Raw genomic sequence first — 20,656 nt, forward strand, 5'->3', positions numbered from 1 at the left:
GGGGGAGGGGGTGAAGAAAGAAGGACATTTAAGGAAAATCACTGTTGTTGCACACAGATAAGCTTTAAATTATGATGATCCCAGATTTTAAAAGGACATGTACATTGAACAGCGGAAGATTATGCAGCCATTAAAAAATCGTGTTTTCAAAGAATATTTAATGATATGTGAAAATGGTCCTATGTAATGTTAGGTGAAAATAGCAAGACATGAAGCTTCTTATACGGTATTGTTCAATTTTTGATTAAAAAATTATATATACACAAAAAAGAAAGAGATTGGGAAAATCTACCAAATTCAACAGTGGTTGTCTCCTGGTGATGACATTGTGAGGGAATTTTTAAAAATTTACTATCTCTTCCAAGTATTTCCCAATGAGCATGTATTCCACTTATGATCACAGAAGTCACTTTTTTCCCTCTTATACAGGATACATGACAGATGGAAAGGGGGGACCATAACCAAGGATGGATATGAGGGTGGCATGAGCCTGTCAGGAATACAAAGGCTCAGAACAAGCTGAGACAACAAAAAAGGGCCTTGGATGCTATGTTTGGAGAAAGAAAGAAAAGAAAGGCAGGTTTTGGCTCAGTCCTAGGGAAGAGGATGTAATATTGAGAGAGAAGGCAGAACTTCTCAATCCTCAGCTTGCTTTTGTCTTCACCAAAGGAAAGCATCTTCAAACTGAGCCCAGTAGGAGGGCACTGGTGCCCTGGTCAGGGAGGGGCCAGGCAGGTAACCTCTGGCCATTTCAATGAACTTTCCCAGGTCCAGACAGGACCTAAAACTGCTGCTGATAATCCCTGAGATGTCACAAAGAAAGGGTGAGGCAGTGACAAGCCCAATGCCATCCTGTCTGTTAGAAAAGGGGGGAGAAGTACACGTATGCAAATGACACTCAGAATCATAAATTCAGGATCAGGTTCTGGAAATCCTTTAAAAGAAATTATTATACAGTTAATTACGGCCAACAGAAAAGAAAACGGTGATACCTCAGAGCTTGCACGCACTCACAGAAATAAGTTGTGGCATATTTACTTGATATCAACGCTTAGATCAAATACCTCCCTCATAAATACTTCCCTAGTCGCCCTGACTGGAAGCAACTGCTCCTTTGTTTTTTTCGTTCATCATATGACTTCATGCCTTGATCACGGCATTCATCACATTCTGCTTATATAGTGATGTGTATGTCTACCTCCCTGCTAGATTGTAAGTTTCTTGAGGTCAAGGACTGTGCCCTATTTACCTTTGTAAATCAGTCCTGCCATATGTTGTACATAGCAGATGCTCAATTTGCTCATCAATGTAAACTGGATTTTTAAAAATAATTTATTAAGGAAATTCTGTGGAAGTAGTGAATGTTAACATTTGACAATCCTAGCATAATGGACAACATGAAAACAAGTAAAATGATTGATGGCTGTTGGGCTCAGTAGTTCCCAAAGCATTCATTCACTTATAGCAGCTAGGAGGAGGTCTCCATTGGTGGGCCATGTGGCTTTCCTGTGTTTTCAAGGAAAATAACTCTTTTGAAAAAAACTAGTTGGATGATGATATAGAAGACATCCTTATGACCTTAATCGGGTAGAATTAAGAACCCAAACCAACAAGATGAAATTCAGCAGGGATAAATGGAATGCCCTATGTTTAGGTTAAAAAAAAATCAATTGCACAAGTGCAGAATGGGGTAGACCTGGCTTGATAGCAATTGATGTGAAAAAGATCTCGAGGTTTTAGTTGACCACGAACTCAATATGAGCTTGAGTCTGACATGGCTGCTAAAAAATCGAATGTAATCTTAGGCTATATTATGGATGTAGAGTCTCCAGATGGGAGAGTGGCAAGGCTCTACTGTGCCTGGCATTGGCTAGACTGTCTCTGGAGTTCCGTGTTCATTTCTGAGGAACTTTAGCCTTCAATAATGAATTCTGAGATGGGTAACCAGGATGGTGAGGGAACTCCCTCAAGGGCAGGAACCGTATCATGTGAGAATCTGAAATCTACCCAGGACCTAGCCCAGCATTTGCCAAGAGCTCAGTAAATATGGTGGAGTGGATGAAAGGGAAGGAGGGAAGGAAAGAGAGGGTATCAAATGGAGAGCTTTACCGCCACCACCATTCTCTGTGGCAAATGCCATTACCTCTATTTTAAAGATGAGGAAACAGATTCAGAGATACTATGTAATCAGTCAAAGGTCCCAGAGCAAGTAGGGAGTGGAGATGGACCACATCTGGACATTTGGATCCCACATCCTGTGCTCTTCTCTCAACCTGCATGACTCAGTATAAAGTGGTGCTGCAAACAAACAATGGCCACTGTCCATCTCTGACATATGTCCAGGCAGGGCTGTGGCCTTTCAGGCAGAACTACTGGAGGAAAGAGTTCTATGGTGAGTGGCAGATAAGACAGGATGACCCTTAGGAATCTGACGCTCTGCCTTGTCATGATCCAGCCCAGCCAAGGTCTCTCAATCTCAGCCACTCCCAGGCTCCCAGGCTCAAGCCCCATTTCCTGCTTGCCCTTCTAGTCCATTTACCCAGATTCCTATGGAACACACAGTCACGTGTCCGGGCATTTACCAAACAGCCAGTTGTCTGAGTGCAAAAGCCTTGCCTTCCCCAGCAGGCTGTAAGCTCCTGAGAGCCACATCCTGGTTCTCTGCTCCTCTCATACCTCCCAACACAGTGGGCACCTGGGCCCACACTGATGCAAAGATCCCCAGAGAGGCCAGAGAGGAAGGTGTCAGTTTCCTCACTATCCCACCGATTTACACACCAAAGCAGTCAAGGACTCTTAGCTCACTGAAAACTGCCCGACGACAGGGGGATAATCTGAGGGGCCCCTTAGGGCCCTGGCATTTCCTAACCAACCTGTAGAGAAGAGGGAGATATGGAGGAAACCTAGAACCCCAGGGAATTGTACCAGCAAATTTACTTTCCTCACTTTGAAGAACTTAGCTGCCTCAAAAAAGAGCCCCTAGGTTACCTGTGGAGAAGAAAAGCGTGGCACCCACTGCCAAGTCACAGCCAGCCTAGATGTATGTGACCCATGTATGAAGAAGTAGAACAGGGGAGAGTGGGTACCGACAAGAAGGAGGGAGATGAAGGCCAGAGGCCCCAAGAAGGGAACACACAGGTTGTGGGAGAGGGAGGACAGACCCAGGGGAGGAAGGAGAGGGGAGAGCCTCCAGTGGATTTAGGGAATTCCCCAAGGAGATCAACTTTCCCACCTGGGAGCACTGGTGTGCAGTCCTGCTGGCCTGCTGCAGGGGCTGGTGGGGAAGGAGGACTCACTGAGTGTCTAGCTCCTGGGACCCTAGCCCTTCCTCAGCCTTCTCTGGGCTCTCAGGGAGGGGGTTGGGCCCTCTGCCTAGTGCTGTCCCCATTTGGCTCCAGCAGGGGCCAGAACCAGTTAGAAATCTCTGGAGCCAAGAGGAAAGGGGGCTTTGTTAGCTCAAAGGACACAAGCAAGGCGAAAAATTACATACCAGGCCGCCCTAAGTATGCTTGTTTAGAGAAACTGCTTGCATTTATGAAGTCTTTGGTGCGGAAAGCAGGGTTGCAAATGACTGCATCAGAGCGACAGTAAAGGCCATTAATTTCCTGTTATGTTTTCCTGTGTTGGGGGCTTTATTAATTTAATTTTACACTGTCGAACAACAGCGAGAGCTGACACTGCCACACCGCCACGGCTAGGGTTTTCTTTTTGTGTGTGTAGCAAGGCTTTGCCTGACATGCAAATCAACGCTATTACCAGAACCAATAAAGATGTGTGGAGGGAGGGGAAGGGAGAGAGCAGGGGGGAGAAAGGACCAATGCCATCCTTGGCCAGTGTCTGCCTCCTGTGCCTAGCACCTCCTGGCTTCCCAAGGCGTCCTCCACAGTCAGCAATTTCTGAGCATCCTTTGCTATCCTTCTGCCCTCTTCTTCTCCCCATCCTCTGCTTCTGGATGGTTCTACCTCTGTCATCCTCCTCTGTCTCAGTTCCTGGCAGAACTTGCATAGAGACATGGAGTTCCCGGAAAGAAAAGGGAGATAGACTTCTCACTGTCTGACCCCAGCTGAGGTATGTCGCAGAAGCCATAGGGGCAAGCAACATGATGGTGCCAAGCCCACAGGCCAGAGCAAAGGCCTATGTTGCGGACTTCCTCTCCAGGCATTTTCTCCCCCACACTCCCTTTTCATCTAAAGTCAAGGGTCCTGGCCCACTTACACATTATTAGTGCGCACATGCATGAACCCACGTGCTTGTGCATGTGAGGAAGAGTCCAGAAGAACAGACACTCCAACACTCCAACTTGCTTTTAAGCCCCTCTGTGAGCTTTCATACTTTAACGTTGTCAACCACTTATTTCCTTTGAATTACCAGGAAACAAATAAGGTCTCTGTTTCTCCTTAAAAGACTCCAATAGCTATTTTCAGTAGCTGTAAGGCACCCACATAGTTCAGACCAAAATGCCAGAGAAAAATGGATCCCCAGCATCAGAAGAAAAAGCAAGTCCCTAGAGGTTCCTTTGTATAGCATTCTGGTCCCTTTTGCTGCCTAGGCCACATACCCACTGCCCCAGACCACCCACACTGTCCCTCACCCAGGTGGCTCCTGCAAGCTGGCTGCCCCAGGTGGCCCACAGTGCCCTCAGCTCCCCACACCACCAGTCCACCCAGGTGCCCACACTGCCCAAGTGCCCATGCTGGGCACTCTGCCTAAAGAGATGGAGGTGGCAGGTGAGGAGGGAAGAGAGGAGGAAAGAAAGGCTCCTGGAGTCACCCCTACCAAATCTACTGTCTGCATCCCTCCATCCCAGGCTTCCCAGGCTGCCCGGGCCGAGGGAGATATGTGTGAGCCAGCGAGTGTGTGTGTGTGTGTCTGTGCATCTCTCCCTCTGTCACTGGCTTACTTGCTCTCCTGCTCGCACTTTCTGCTTCAGGAGCTGTTTGGCAGGCTCTGGGAGGCTGCTGGATGGAATCCAGCTCTCCCTAGGAGGAAAGCATAAACTTCATAAACTGCATTTACTTTAATGCAGGTTCCTGGAGCTGCTCTCCTCTGGCTTCTCTTCCCTCCCCTTGTCTGCTGTCTGGATCACATTCTACCCCTGCCCGCGTGTGTGCCCCAACCTTACACACATGCACACACATACACAAGTACCCACGTACACATGCACGCACACTCTAGCCAGTCCTCCTGAAAAAGGTGAAGCCTGGCGCAAAAGGAGAAGGGCGAGGTGTAAAAGCTCTGGCTGCAGGATAAAGCCCCAGCCCCAGTCCTGGAAAGGCCCCCAGGAGATGCCCACACACTTGTCTCCAGTAGTGATGAGCACAAAGGGTGCTTTGAAGCAGGCAGGCCGAGCCCCAGGGAGGGAGGGGATGCTGACATTTCATGGGGGCAGCCAAATTAGGAGCCACCTGGAGGATGGGCCACAGGGCTCCAAGAATGGGAGGGAGGGAAGGCCAGGCCTCCGTGCAGGTTGAGGTTTGTGAGGCCTCTCTTGTCTAGTGCTGTCAAGGTCAGCAGGTTCGGGTTCACTGAAGGGTCAGGATGGTTTGAATTACTGGCTCCACTGCAACTCGGCTCTGAGGCTCGTGATCTGTCTCATAGCCCCTGAGCCAGGCCCAGCCCTCCCCCAGCCCTCTATGCCTTTCCACCCCAATGGGGCAAAATGGAGAGGGTCCCAGAGAGCCCTAAGGCCACCATGGCTCTGAGGAAGGCAGAGCAGGAAGGGTCCTTCTCTGGGCTCCGGCGGGGGTGGGGAGGGGGCGGGCAGCAATTGTCAAGGAGGCTGCCAGGACCATTCTGCTGGCAGGCAGGGATCTGGGGTCTCCCCGGCCTACGTCCTCTCCAACCCTTTTTCCAGCTGCCTGCCCTTCTCAGCTGCCTGCTTGTCTGCAGAGGAAGAGGAACCCAGGGAGGCGAACTCAGGAGCAGCAGGGCCTGGGGATAGCCTTGGCGCCCATCTCCTCCTTCCTGCTTCCATAGCTTGTGCTTGGGGAAGAAGGGCAGAGCTGAGGCAGTGGATTTCCTGCTTGGTGCCCTTGCGGGCTGGGAAAGGAGAACAATGCCTGTCTGCAGGGCTGGAAGGTAGTTGCCAAGTGGAAGACTAGGAAGTTGAAGATGTATTCTGACAAGATGGGTGCTCATCCGTGAGGGTGCAAACGTGGAGCTGGGCAGGAGTACCTGACCGCCTTTGCCGAGACAGTGGTATACCTGCACCCACCCACCCCAATTTCCAGTGGTGGATGGACACATACAGCCCCCTCCAGGGCAATTCTGTACATTCTCTCCTGATAGGGTGGAACTGACCTCTCTATTCTGAATTTCTGGCATTCTGTGAACAAATATATACTCTTTTGTGCTAAATCTCAAAATACTTCCCCAAACAACCAGATGGAACTCTTCATCCACATAACAGCATTAACTAGTTGGGAAGCAAAGGTAGCTGGTGATTTGGCTGCTGGCTCTGATATAAAGGCAAGGACTTATATGCGGATGCATGCACCTACGTCGATCCACACAGCCAGGGCTAAACCCCTGTACTTCCCCACAAAAACATACAAATCACCTATGCACAGGGCCCAAGATAAAGGTCCTTCTAAAACATCGGCAAAACCTACACCTACCTCTGGATAACGACATGGTCAATATTCAACAGGCTCACTGCCAACTCTACCCAGAGTTTGGCTAAAATATGTGATCCAACTAAGACAGAAAACCTGCCCCCTCAGGTATGAGCAGTTTAATTTCCTTGGTTACTAGGAAGATATAATCATAGCAATGAATGTGTGTTCATAAATGAGTTTTTTCCCCTGTGTTTTGGTGAGTGCTGACCTTTGAACCTCAGCTCTTTCTTGGACTGAGTGAACATTAGGCAGGTTTTGAATTTGAGTTGGAAAATGAGCATAGGTTGAGCCAATGCAGTTAAAGTCAGGCACTTGTCTAGACAGACAGTTGCCATCATAGAGATTTGGTTTCTGGACTGTCATAGGGCTTATCTTCTAGGGAGGGGAGAGTCTGTGATGTGCTAGATAGTACAGTGTGTGAAATCATGAAACCCCACCAATAATCCACAGAGCACCTCTCCTTAGAGAAGCACAAACTCAGGCAGGGCGTGGTCACTCATACCTGTAATCCCAGCACTTGGGGAGGCCGAGGTGGGTGGATCACCTGAGGTCAGAAGTTCAAGACCACCCTGGCCAACATGGTGAAACCCTGTCTCTACTAAGAATACAAAAATTAGCCGGGTATGGTGGCGGGCGCCTGTAACTTCAGCTACTCAGGAGACTGAGACAGGAGAATCGCTTGAACTGGGAGGCAGAGGTTGCAGTAATCTGAGGTCGTGGCATTACACTCCAGCCTGGGCAAAAAGAGTAAAACTTCATCTCAAAAAAAGAAAAAAAGAGAGAGAGAGAAGCAAAAACTCTGTTCAGCTGCCCTCTGCCAACAAAAATGTCTTCTTGCAGTGCTGAACTAGGGTCTGGGAGGAGAGCAAAAGCAGAGAGAGGCCCTGCAATTCCCTACCCAGGATGTAAGCTCACTTTAGAAACCTGGGAGCACACTCCTTCTCCCTTGTCTTCTCTAGGAAAAGAGTCAGATGCTCGGGTGTGCATGTGTGTGTGTCTGTGTGCGTGTATGTGTGTCGGTGTGTGTGTGTGCAAGAATTAGGTGGTAAACAGACATAATTGTGCCCAAGTGCTGGGTTTTTGTTTACCCAATATGGTGCAACCTCGCCACATCTTCTGGGCCCTCCTCAGCCTCTCTCCAAGCTCCTTCAGGCTGAATCTCATCCCACTAAAATAGTGTGTACTCAGCAAAGCTTCCCCAAACTCTTCCTACACAGGGAGCACTCAGATCCCTCTCTAGTTCTGCCAGCCCCCTGCATCTGGACCAAAATGCCACTGAGAGAGTCAGGCTCTGGCTCCTGCCTCTGCCCCCAGCCACACCCAGTCCTCACAATTCAGAGCAAGCCTACCAAGGAGCGCTCACCCACCGACTTCCCCCATCAGCCTCGGTCAACACAGCAGGCTGCACCCGAGTGTCCAGGGCCTGGGAAGCCAGGCAGTGGCAGCCTCTGGTCTTCCTTGGGGTCCTCCTTGCCTGCCTTTTCTGACCCCAGCCCTCCTCCCATTGCCCCTTCAGAAGGAGAGCAGGGAAGAGAGCTTGGTGACCAGGGCACGCCTGGTTTACATTAATGAGATACACCGAATGTAATCCGGCCATGGAGGCAGTCTACAAAAGGAGGCGATCGCGGGCGGCCAGGAGCAGAGCTGCTCAGGTAATTGGTTTATCTATCTGGAAGCAGGGGGAGCAATCTCAGCACAGACAGACTAGCAGTAAAGTCTCTTCCTTAAGGCTATTTCCTTTGTCTTTTCAATTGCTTGCACATCCATGTGAGAGAGGGAGAGAGTGTTAAAGAGAGAGGGAGAGGGAGAAATGTTAATTTGTGAATTAATGGCTTTTCTCAGCGGAATTGTAAATTCAAATGTCACCTCACACGGTGACACCACGGCTGGTCTGCTGAAGAAGCAATGATAAGATCCCCCACCTCCCTCGGTGCCCCTCCCTCCCCAAAGATAGCTGTGGAGTGGAACATGCTACTTTTAATTTGCAATAACAACACAACAGAGGTATGCAGTAATGACTGCCTTCTTCCACCCTCCTGGCTTCCTTCCCCCATAGTCCAGTGGCTCCCCCATTTCCTCTCTCCCCACACCCTTCTCAAACAACACCTCACTTTGCCCTGGGTGCCCCCCACCCCACCCCAGCCAGTGCCCGATCACAGGGGGGGTGCATCTGGAATTGACAACACTGCAACCCTCTCTTCTCCTTCAATAATCAGGGAATTAATGACCCTGAAGTTAAAGTGAGGCTGATACCGAGGCCCTGCCCAGCGTTGGGAAAAAGCCTTCATTGTTTTCAAGCAGGAGGCGGGCAGCAGTGAGGGAGATTCATGGATGGAGATTGAATATGCAATTTTCTTTCACCTTGCCAAGAGCTGCCCCTGGGCTGTGCCTGGCCTAAATTTTTCCTTTTACCATCTCTGCCTTATCCGGCCCTCCCACCTCCCTTCCATTCTTTCCAGAAAATTACCTTCAAAATTGATTTCCACTTTTACAAACAAATATAATGGGAACACAGGAAAAAACTTGGGCCGTGATGAATTAGGGCTGTCAGGTGCTTCTAGGTCTCCTTTGCTTTTGTTTTACTACCCGATCTGCTCTTTGTTTTTCCAAGGGCTGGAAAAAGTGCCCCCCATCCACTGAGTGCCTGACCCTCCAGGCCACCGGGGCCTCAGCCCCCAAACCCCATCACTGGCCCATGGCAGAAGTAATCCAGGCCCTGAGACTCTATTAGCCTCCTGGTCCTCCAGTGGAAGCTTGAGCCAACTCTTCCTTTTCCACACTCTGGCCCTCAGGAACCCACTCTCTGAATGTTCTCTAACCGCCACCCCCAAGCTATTTCCCTTGACCCCCACACCATGTTCCCTCTGGCCCTCATACCTCTTAAAGTCCAGACCAGATGCAAACCTCCACCTCCTCTAATGTGGGCAGGATCAGTGTATACCTCGACTAGAGCAAATAAGAGACAGACAAACACTGAGAGATCCCAAAAGACAGGCAGGCAGAAGATTGGGGGCAGGACCCCAAGATTGGGAGACCAGATTCCCCTTCTAAGGGTTACAAGGGTTCTGAGCTGCAATTCCCACACAGCCTGGCTGTAAGGGCCTCAGTCTCCCTAGCCTTGGGCCCTAGGCCGCCCCTGGAGGCAGGCTCAGGACAGCCTCTCCATTTATCAGCAGAAGGTAGGGTGATGCCTGTGCCCAGGACCATGGACACCCCACACACTCAGGCCTGGCTTAGAGCTCTCCCTGATCACACGGTCACACCTGGCACTCTCTTCAAGCATGCACACTACCCAGGTAACTGCATACCTTCCCAGTGCATGCCATTCCCATCCCCTTACGCCCAAAGATCTCAGAGCGGTAGAACACAGGCATACTCACACTGGCATAAACTGTGTAAAAAATTACATTTGGATTTATAAAACAAACATACATTTTCCAAGGTAAATAAATAAACTTGCGTGTGGGAGCAGAAATGTACACAGATGAATAGAGGGAGAGATGCCCACATGTTAGAAAAAGAAGGGGATCTTATATTTATTTATTTATACACATCTAAAATGCCTGTGGAGGCGGAAAGATGACATGTGGCCCAAGTGGGTAACCACAGAGTAAATGAACAGATAGAAATGGACAAAGGTTCTCCCAATCCCGGGTGTGAGGACGACGCCTTTCCTCCACTGCACTGGTCCCATCCAGGTTAGCTAATCCCAGCATCCACTAAAGACTGCCCTAGTTACAAGGAGCTGCACCAAGGTTAGGGCACCTGTGCCCAGATAAATTTCTTTCTAACACAACTTCATTTCCTCATGAAACATAAACCTGCCAATTAGGCTTTCTTTCCCAGATACACAAGGATGCATCTTCCAAGATGAAGTCAGCTCAACACTAAATTCATGACCTCATGGAATCCTCTCCACAGTCCCCAAGAAGGAAGTGCCATTACCATCTCCATTTTACAGAGGAGAAGATTGAGCTGATGAAGGTTAGGTGACTTACCCAACTAGTGAGAGGCAACAGGATTCAGACCCCACTATGCTCACTCCAGAGGCCACATTTGTTCCCACTGAGCCCCACTGCCCATCCATGCCCGGCTCTAGGGATGGCATGCTCACTCCTACCCTGTGCCTTCCTTCCTGGTGGGAGTCTCTGCAGCCTTCTGTTGCCTCAAGCCAGGCTCCCAGACAAGGGCAGGTCTTCTCATTTCCATGGCTTAATCCCTTCATTTGCTCCAAGTCTAACCTGAGCAACACTCTTGGGGACCTCTAGGATGGTAGCTAACTAAGGAAATAAACTGCTTCTTCCAGTTATAGCTTCATCCAAAGCAGAAGGGAGCTATTAAAGGCAGTGACAGGACTCGGCCATTTGCAGCCATGCAGCCTGCCCTGCCTGCAAACGCACAACTGCATCAGCTTGGCACCACTCAACAGCACAATACATTGTAAACCTAATTAATGGAATGCAGTATCATGACCCCCTGCAATCTCACACCTCAGAGGATGACCCCAACACACCTCCCTCACACAGACCAGCAGACTCTCACCATATGACTTCATTTGGATTCTTGGACAAGTTATGTAACTGCCCTGTGCTTCAACACCACCACCGATGAACAGCAACGTTTTGGGCCCCAGCCGAAAGTAACTGGGTGAAAGCAAAGGACTTCCAGTTTTCAGCCTGATTGCAGATAGGGAAATACAAGAATCTCTCTCCTCCAGCCACATAAACCAGCTCACACAGTGTTCAGGGAATTGGCTTTCCTTCGAAGGGCCCAGGGAATCCAGCACTAACATGCTTACCCATAATTACAGCTAAGAAGAAGTGAGGATTTTTGCATGATATGAACAGGGATTCTACCTTCTCAGACTGATGGACAGCCTGTCTTCCGGGTGCTTCAGAATATAACTTCCTCATCAATCTGGCCTGTCTACCTGTCTCATTCTGGGAGCTCCTGGGCTCTTGGGATGAGGGTCAAAGCCTCTTGACCAGCACATTTCTCAAAGGAAAGTCAGGGGGTGTTTTCCATACTCTCAAAGGCCAAGGCATGGGAAGGGGTCTCAAACAGGCTCACAGTCACGCCAGTTTTTCCCCAGAGTCACAGCTGATCAGTCCTTTCCTAATATCCCCAGGGAAATGACGGCTGCAGATACTAATAACACTGTCCATATTCTGAGTGCCAATGCCAATAATGTTCTGGGCATTATCACTGTGAGCACCAATAACTACTGCTGAGATTGTCTCCAATAACGCCAGCACGCACTGCAGTGATTGTCCTCACTAATGCCCATCACCGTGACATTGTTAGAGCTGAAGAATAGGCCGAACTGTACCCAGAGCAAAAGAGGAGCAGCTTCCTGGAGGACAAAGAGGTTCGCAGCTTGCCCCCAGGGTAAGACACTCCTAGGAAGATGCCACAGTGCTTGAGGCCAAAGGAGGGCCAGTCTAGCAGGGTCTTTAAGGGTCCTCCTGGAGGGAGATGAGCCCCTCCATTCCCTCTAGGGTCTAGCCCTTTGATGTGCGTCCTCAGTCCCATCCCAACACCCCTCAGTTCCCCGTCAGTGTTCTCTTTTGCTGCAGTCCTGGCCCAGTCACTGAAGGACACACCTGGGTGTCTGCAGCCCATGCCCGAGGCTGCCTTCTGTGACTGGCCTGCCAGCTGCTTTGCTACCTTGGCCTGACTGCAGAGTTGGGCTACATCATCTTGACACATAATTATCTCCCCTATTCTTAATCATCTGAGCTGCTCCCTAATGCAAACTGGGCCTGGCTGCTTAGAAGCAACCAGAGTGGGGGAAACGGGAGGAGGGGCTGCCACAGCTCTACTTTTGCTCTCTCCTCTCCCTTCCCACCGGGGGCTGGTAGATCAGGATTGGAGGGGGAGGTCAGGGAGAACTGGTCTCCCTCATAGGCCTGTCCTCCTCCAGGGAAAATACAGCTCCATTTGGCCTGGGGTTGGTTAAGAGGAGTTGGTAAGAGGAGGAGAACCGTCTCTCAAAAAAAGAGTGCAGCCTCTGATATTTCTTGACACCTGGATAGGCCCAGCAGGTAAATGTTTCAGAGGAAACTTGGGGGCCCCATAATCTCTTGCTTTGAAGACTTCCACTGCTTCCTGCAACATGGCCCTGGTGCATCACTGTCACACTGCTGGAGCATGAGCTTCCCAAACCCAGCCCTGCTCCTGTCCCTTCCTGCTCAGACTACTCCTGCCTTCAGGGAAAAAAAAAAAAAAAAAGCCCAAACTCCTTCTATGGTCTAGACCTGGCCTGCTATCCTGTAGCTCTAACCTGTCTCCTCAGCCTTACTGTCCACCACATCTCTTTATGCCTTCTATCCCTGCCAAAGCTGCCCTGCAGCCGCTGGTCAAAGGGCCTTCTGGTCACAAGGCTCAGTCTGTCAGATAGAATTTCAGGTTACCATTGTCTCTGAACATTCTCCTCTTCATCCCTCAGGCCCCTCTTCAAAGAGCAGCCCTTCCTGGCCATGTACTCCCTCCCCAGCCCAGTTCCCGTGGCCCGCCATCTAAACCTCCATCGCAACAGGGTATCTGATGGGCCTATCTGCTCTTTGGGCTCACATGTTTAACATGCCCCACTAGAATGTAAGCGCCTTAAGGACAAGAATCATATCTTGTTCTGCTTTGGGATCCTATAGTACCAAGCCTTTCTTGAAACTGATGTCCAGGAAAGGTTCACTGAACTGAACTGATCAGAAACAATGAAGGTGATCAACCGCTCAGGAGACCACCCTGTTCTGGGCCAGCCAGGTGCAGCCCTGGGTGGCCACAGCCTCATGCCAGTGCCTCCCTACCCCCCGCCTTTCTTGCCCCACAGAAGCCCATGCAGCAGAGGGCATACTTGGCCACAGCCTCAGACTGAAAAGGGAGACTACAGAGGGGCATCTGTGGCCTCCCATGGGCCGCTGGGCCTCTCACCCCCTAAAAAACACAGGGGCTGCTGGTTAAGGGAGAGACCATTAGGGTTTGAGGCAGATTCTACCAAAGAACTCGGGGTGCCAAGGAGCTTAGCCAAGGCCTGAGTATGGGGAGCCTCAGGGAGAATTGGGACTTAGGGCCTTTCCCACAACCTCCCCCTGCCCATCAGGGGCTGCCGCCAAAACAACCACAATGAAATTTAGTGAATGGCAAAGGCCGTGGCAGCCAAATCGGTTTGGATATTTTGGAAGAAGGAGAAATAGAGCCAGACAAGCTGTTTCCCTGTGAAACGAGGCCATTAGGGCTTCTGGAAGGAGGCCAGCACCAGGTCTTCACTGTCTTGCCAGGCCTAGGCCTCCCCTCCACGCTGTCCCTTCCGCTGGGGGCCAGGCCTCTCCCACTCTCTTCCCTCAGCCTAGGCTGGGGGATCTTGGACTGTGGGCCCAGGCAAGCTCAGCGTTGTCCCTTTTCTCTGCTCCTCACTCCATTAGGCTTCCCCTACCGAGGGTTTGTCTATGTGTGGAATGACCAGATAATTTATTGTCCAAACAGGACATTTCTAAGAGGAAAGGGAGACGCTGAGATGCTGACTGGCCAAGATGCAGAGACAACAGGCATAAATTGGGACTGTCCTGGGCTAATGGGATAGATGGTCACCCCTTTATGCTCATTGTTTGAGGATTCTGTCTCTTTCCTGGGAGATGTCTTTAAAATCCTCTGAAGGCCAGGAGGTTACCACTTCTCCAGAGGGAACCATGAGAAAATGGGAGCAGAAAGCAGGCCGGAGACACTGGTGTCTCTGCTGATCTGGGTCTGCCAGCTCTGTGCCCCAGCTTCATGCATCAGAACAGAACCAGATGATCACCAAGAGATCCCCAATGTTATGACATTTGAAAAACACTTTGTCCCAGGCTCATCCCCACCACTCTCCCCCTTATGTCTTTTCTTCTCTCCTCTTCCCCTTCCTTCCCCATTCCCTTTGACACCCTTCCTAACAGCTTGGCTGCACCTTGAGGCATTCCAGGGAGGTGAGGGAGAGGGCCAGGGGATTTGGAGTGGCATCTCTACTCATGGAGAAGAAGAGGAGAGAGGGGTCCCATGTCCAGTTCCCTGTGAGGTTTGAGCCGGGGGCGGTGTGCATGTGTTAAAAAGAAAGGACACCAGGGCTGGCTGCACATGACATCACTCCCTCACCTCCGGACAGATTTGGATCATGTAAGAACAAGGTAGGTTGGTCTTTCATCCTCAGGTCAGGGACCAGGTGTTCCCCCAACTCCAAAACCTTCCCAAGGTAAACGGTTCCTGCTTCTCCTCCTGGCATCCCACAGGGATCGAGAGGGTGAGCCCTAGTGGCAGGTGAGGCAGCCTGGGCTGCTGAGCAGATGGTGAAGCTGATGGCCTCACCAGCAGCCACCCTCCCTCTCTCCAGGAGCCAGCAGGGCAGTGGGGGGACCTGGGCTTTGCTACTAAAATTGATCTTACAGCAGAGCAGCTGCGAGGCCAGGCCGAAACCGGAGCTTGGAGTTCAAGGACAAAGCATGCGAAGGGGAAGCCACACCTCTTCCCTCCTCCCTACCTTCATCACGTTTCCTCTTCTCACCATTGGAGCGAGGAATCCCCAGGATCCCATTGATGGAGTAGGATCCCACTGGGTCATTGGAGGCGCTGGAAACAGGAGGGGAGGCCGTGCTGGGAACTGGATGGAAGGAAGGAGGAAATGGCATCAGGATAGCAGTTGTGATCGTAGGCCAAAGCCCCAAGGCTGGGGGGCAGAGAGAAGCAGAGGACATAAGGAGGGATAAGGAGCCCATGTTCCTCTTGTTCCTCTACTTCCTCTGGGGTCTATTTAAGAGGGGATTGCATTGTCACATACAGGCTATTATTCACTTCTGTCCAGCCCTGAGGTAAGTGGTGCCCAGTCAACCCCAGGCCTTCTCTGCAGACCTGTGGATTTCACTGGGGTTCTCAAACTCACTATCCTAAAGATGGATGAAGTACAGGCCCAGGAAACACCAAAGCTGTCTCCATCTAGGCAGCACCTCCATGGTCCTCTAGAGAGCACAGCTCTTTGGATACCCCCTTGCACAGCTCATCCAGTCCCTGGAGTTGGGCAAACCCTTCTAATGAAGACCCAGCTCATTGTTCTCAGTCTCCTGGACTGAGTTTTTACCAATCCTGATTTAAAGTCTGTGGCTTTCTAAGATCTGTCTCTGATTCTCTAGGGGACACAAGACTGGTCCTGATGTTCCCCAGGAGTGTGCAAGTCTCTTTCTCAGCTGCTTTTGGTCTTGAAATCACTTGAGAAACTCCTAATTTCCCCCTTAGGGCACAGATTAGTGAACCCATTCACTCCATGGTGATCAACTCAGGTACAGCCTGGCCCAACCCTCCCTCCCAGCACACATTGTAACACTGGCCTAGTAAACAACAGCTCCTGCCAACTCCTGGAGGGCTGGAACTAGCCATTTCTATTACCTGCTGGTCAAGAAAGAAGGGGACAACTGCCAAGAGGAGCAGCAGGAAAAATGTAACCACATCCCAGCCCCTCAAACCCCAGGCCTCATCTATGGCTACAGTAGCACCAAGTTTCTCCTTGGGCCAGAGGGAAGCTAGTCTATGTGCACTGGGGACAGAGGAGGAGTGTTAGCAGGTGTTCTAGTAGGCCTGGGTCACATCTTCGAGAGGCCCTAAGCATGGCTCAAAGAATGAGGAGGATGGAGAGAGGAAGAGAGATACAGAGTGGGTGAGACAGAGGTTGAGCAATTAAGAGAGAAAGGCCAAGAGGAAAGAGGCCATGAGGAAGGAGGGAGACAGAACAGAGCCAGAGCTACACCTAGGAGAGAAGAGAGGGAAGGGCAGAGGGAGAAAAGAGGAGGAGGCAAGGGGAGAAGACAGAAGGAAAATGTTAAGAACAAGATGGAATGTTAAACAAAGATGGAATAAGAAAGTTGATATGAAAGAAAGAGGGCACAGGTAGGGAGACAGAATCAGATAAAAATAAAAGATGATGGAGAAGGAAGGAGAGGGAAGCAGGAGGAGGAGAAGAAGAAAAAGAAGGAGAAATGCTAGAAGAAAAACACTTAGAGAGAGGAGAGGAGGGGAGAGGATAGGGACGACTAAAGCAGGGAAGAGGGAGGTGACACAGGTGGGAGGCAAAGAACAATCCTAGTAAACCAGTATCTCTCAGGGAGACCCTATGTGGACAGGAGTTCAGGCGAGAGGAGTTGGCAAATAAGATGGGCCCTGGACCTCAACCGGGCAGGCAGTTCCCAGTGTTGGAGCTGCATTTCCTGCCTTTCTCTAGGTGGGATCTGGCTTCCTCCCCTTCCCTGAGCCCTCTTACCAATGGTGTGGCCAGGGGCGGTCACTCCTGTCCCAGCCCCATCCGGCGTTGGGTGGAAAGGCTGCTGAACTTTGGTCCGGATGATTCTGCAACAGCGTCACAACAGCATCACACATCATATGCCCACTCCTACCCCAGCCAATTCCAGCCCAGCCCTGCAAAGGGGCTGTCTCCCAAGTTCCTCAGCGGTTTCCTCATCCATCTGCTCCCTGCGTCCCTGCCCTCACTGACTGCTGCAAGGCACAGGGTTTTCCTCCTGCTGGCTCTGCAGATCCAACCTAATGCAGCTCTGGGTGAATGAAGCCTGCCTTATGTCCTGCTATGTGCATCACCCAAATTATTGTTTGATTTTTGGTAGCAAGGATCAGGGCAGTAGACCCAGTGAGCACAGCATTATTTCTCTTTCTGCAGGGTGAGGACTGCCCTGGTGGCCTGTTGTCCATCTTTCTCTCCTCAACCACACACGCATCTCCTCCTGGTACCAGGACCTCCTGGGTTTTGAGATCATTTTGGAGCTGGCTTTCCTACTTGGGGCTGTATCACAGTTCTTCAGAGTTGAGAGGATGAGATTTCCCCATATCCTGAAAGAATGAGAAGTAGTCAGGGAGGGGCTGGGTCACAGGTGACCCTTTTGTCCCCAGGACTCCAACACAGCACACAGTCCCCTTGCCAGATGTCAGGTCCTGAACAACCTCTTCTTGAGCCCACTTACTGCCCTCAAACAAGTCAGAGCCCTGTTCCCATATGGCTGGCTGGTTTGCTGGCCTCCTTTTCTGAGGTTCTTACTTGGATTGCGGCTTCTTCGCTAGCCTGATTGAAACGTCTGGTGCCCTCCCTGTACATCTTGGGGAGAAGGGGCCAAATCAAACATTTCAGGAGCCTGCTTTTCAGGGATCTGAAAAACCCAGGGCTCAGTGATGCCAAAGACCAGTCCCAGCGCCAAGACTGAGGAATGCTCCCCCCACCCACTGGTCAAATGAGGGGCCTTCGGAAGCCACTTTTCTGATAGCATTGCTCTTCCCCACAGAGAGGCATGTGAGCCAAGCTCACCTCAACCAGCCAGGTGAGTCACAAACCATGAACCAAGTCAGCTCTAAAAGCTTTTCCTGAACACTTGCAGGCGTTGGGATAAGCCAGCTCACAGTGCTGGATATGAAGGTGGGGAGGGGAGACTTAACCCCTGAAAAAGCTAAGTTACCAGAGGGAATCAGGTAGTTAGTGCTGGAAAGTTGGAGCGGGGGAACCATTCCCCTTGCAGGAGAGGGAACTGGGGAAGAAGTCGCTGAAGACGGGGAAATTGATGTAGTTCTTCAAAGCCGAGTAGGGCTGAAATCAGAGGCACAGAGGATGGCGGAAAGGACACTGGGCTACGTGGCAGGGACCCTGAGTCCTGCTTCTGATTTTGCATTTAAGAAGCCACATAGCCTTGGTCTCATCTCTCAACTTCTCTGGGCCTCAGCTTCTTCAGTTGTAAATGAAGGGGTTCAACTACAGGATCTCCACTGTCTCTTTCCCCAGTAAAAAATAACTTGATCCTAAGATGAACAAAGAGGTAGAGGGGAGGGCATCACAAGCTGGTGGAAGGAGAAGCCACGCGAACCTGCTGCCTTCTGGGTTAATGCCCAGAGCGGTCAGCCAGAAAGAGTGGAGGCAGGCAAAGGACTAAGAGGAAACAAGGGTGAAAAGTTGGATGTGATGAGAATCATCACCATTTTCCACTTACTGAACATCTACTATGTGCCAATATTATACACAATTTATATGACTTATATACATTACTGTTAATTCGCACAACCACCTCCAAAGTAGAGACTATTATCCTCATTTTGCAAATTGAAAACCAAAGCTGAGACAAGTTTAAGTAGCTCACTCAAGATCACACTACTGGCTGGGTGCAGTGGCTCATGCCTGTAATCCCAGCACTTTGGGAGGCAGAGACAGGCAGATCTCGAGGTCAGGAGTTTGAGACCAACCTGACTAACATTGTGAAACCCCGTCTCTACTAAAAATACAAAAATTAGCCAGGCGTGGTGGTATGCACCTGTAATCACAGCTACTCAGGAGGCTGAGGCAGGAGAATCGCTTGAACCCAGGAGTTGCAGTGAGCTGAGATTGTACCACTGCACTCCAACCTAGGTGACAGTGTAAGACTCAGTCTCAAAAAAAATATCACGGTACCAATTAGGGCAGACTCAGAACACAGCCTCTAAAATCTATGCTTTTTGTTACTTTGTCATCCTGCCCCCAACATGTAGGAACCAGGTTTAGAGGGTCTTAAGCCATGAGTGATTTCTAAACGAGGGGGTATCTGTACAAACGGATCCCAGTAAAGCAACATACATACACATGAGGCATGAGGCGATATGGAGCTGGTTTCAAGAAAGAAAGGGAAGAATTTGCAAGACAAGAGGAAGGCAGAATGGCTGGAGTTTGGCAACCAACTGGAGTCAACCATGGCTTTACAACCTCAGTTTTGTGTAACTGGAAGCTTGGTGGAGTTTACATCAGCAGGTCAGGAATAAGGCTGTAGGGAGGTGACTGGTTTTGGAGGGAAGTGGTGGTGTTGGTCCTAGATGTGCAGCATTTGAGATGAAAGAGGAGCATCCAGGTGCAATGCCCCTGCATCAGCAGGCAAAGAGGTATGGATTTAGAAGACTGTCAGGGATCAGGGAAAGGAGTGTTTAAAAGACAAGAGGCCTAAGGAGTGGATACTGGAGGACATTTACTTCTAGGGACTGGGAAAAGAAAGTGACCTTGCATAGGAGTCAGAGAATTGGTTGCACAGGAAATGGCAGACCAAAGTAGGTCAGTTTCACCTAAGTCAATGGAGAAGAATGTTTCAAGAAAAACACAACCTGCAGTGCCAACGGCAACATGGAGACTGAAGGGAATTGGGAACAAGAAGAGGCACAGATTTGGGATTCTGGTGGCCATTAGTGGCTTTGAGGAGGAGTCTCAGCAAAGCAACTGGTGCAGGAGCCAGATAGAACAAGGTTAGGGAATGCATGGGGAGGAATGCGAGGCAGGGTGGTAAATGGAGAGTATTGCCTCAGAAGTTTTTGGAAAAGGAAAGGACAGGAAAGTGTGGAAGGTGGAGGATGGAATGGGTAGCTAAGTGGAAGGAAGGACTTCCTGGGTAGGAAAGACCTGGATAAGCTTGTAGACTGAGGAGGAAGAACCAGTGAAGAGGAAGAGACTGAAATTGCCTTAGGGACTGTGGATGATTAACAGAGCAAGAGAGAACAAGGAAAAATGGAGTGCAGACTCCAGGGAAGTGTTAGCCAGAGACGGCATATTTTCAGGTGACCAAAGCTTTGAAAAGGAGCTTTTACGGCTTTTATCTCTCAGCAAAGCAGAAGGCAAGGTCATCTCCCAAGAGTTGGAGGGAAGGTTTGGAGTATGATCACAATGGAAAAGATTGGATAGTAGCTGAGAGGTGGTGTACAATCACCTACAAGAAAAATCTAGAAAGATGCTGAGCAGCTCAGAGTAGCTGCTCCTAGTTTACTGCAGCAAAAGCTTCTGTGAGCTCACTGGGCCTGTGGGTGGCTCTGGCTTGAGGGCTGATGGGCTCTTGACTAAGGGAACCCCAGGGGTGGGGCTGGCTGAGAGAGATAACTGGATGGGCTTGGGGAGTTTCTGTCTTTGTTACCCAGAGCCTCTGACCCCTAGGGCACTGGCGCAAATTTAGCTGAGGCAGCAAGTGATGGAAAATCACTACTCCCTGACAGCGGCTTGTGGTGCATGGAGGAGGAGCTGGGCAGGG

At 50.3% G+C, this 20,656-nt stretch overlaps 1 protein-coding gene across 5 annotated transcripts in view; it reads right to left on the reverse strand.

Moving 5' to 3' along the window:
• Window positions 1–20,656, reverse strand: part of PAX2 (paired box 2) — a 93,650-nt gene that overhangs the window by 32,952 nt on the left and 40,042 nt on the right. For 3 of the 5 annotated variants that reach the window (XM_023206190.3, XM_023206192.3, XM_023206193.3), the window contains 2 exons: window positions 16,891–16,976; window positions 15,124–15,243 (listed from right to left, as the gene is read on the reverse strand). In XM_023206190.3, the coding sequence (XP_023061958.1) occupies window positions 15,124–15,243; window positions 16,891–16,976 (206 nt within the window). Of the gene's footprint in view, window positions 1–9,494; window positions 9,564–15,123; window positions 15,244–16,890; window positions 16,977–20,656 lie in introns of all 5 variants that reach the window. The other 2 variants (XM_023206188.3, XM_023206191.3) reach the window with 1 other exon arrangement.

The sequence above is a fragment of the Piliocolobus tephrosceles genome, chromosome 9 (genome assembly GCF_002776525.5).
Source record: "Piliocolobus tephrosceles isolate RC106 chromosome 9, ASM277652v3, whole genome shotgun sequence".
Taxonomy (NCBI): domain Eukaryota; kingdom Metazoa; phylum Chordata; class Mammalia; order Primates; family Cercopithecidae; genus Piliocolobus; species Piliocolobus tephrosceles.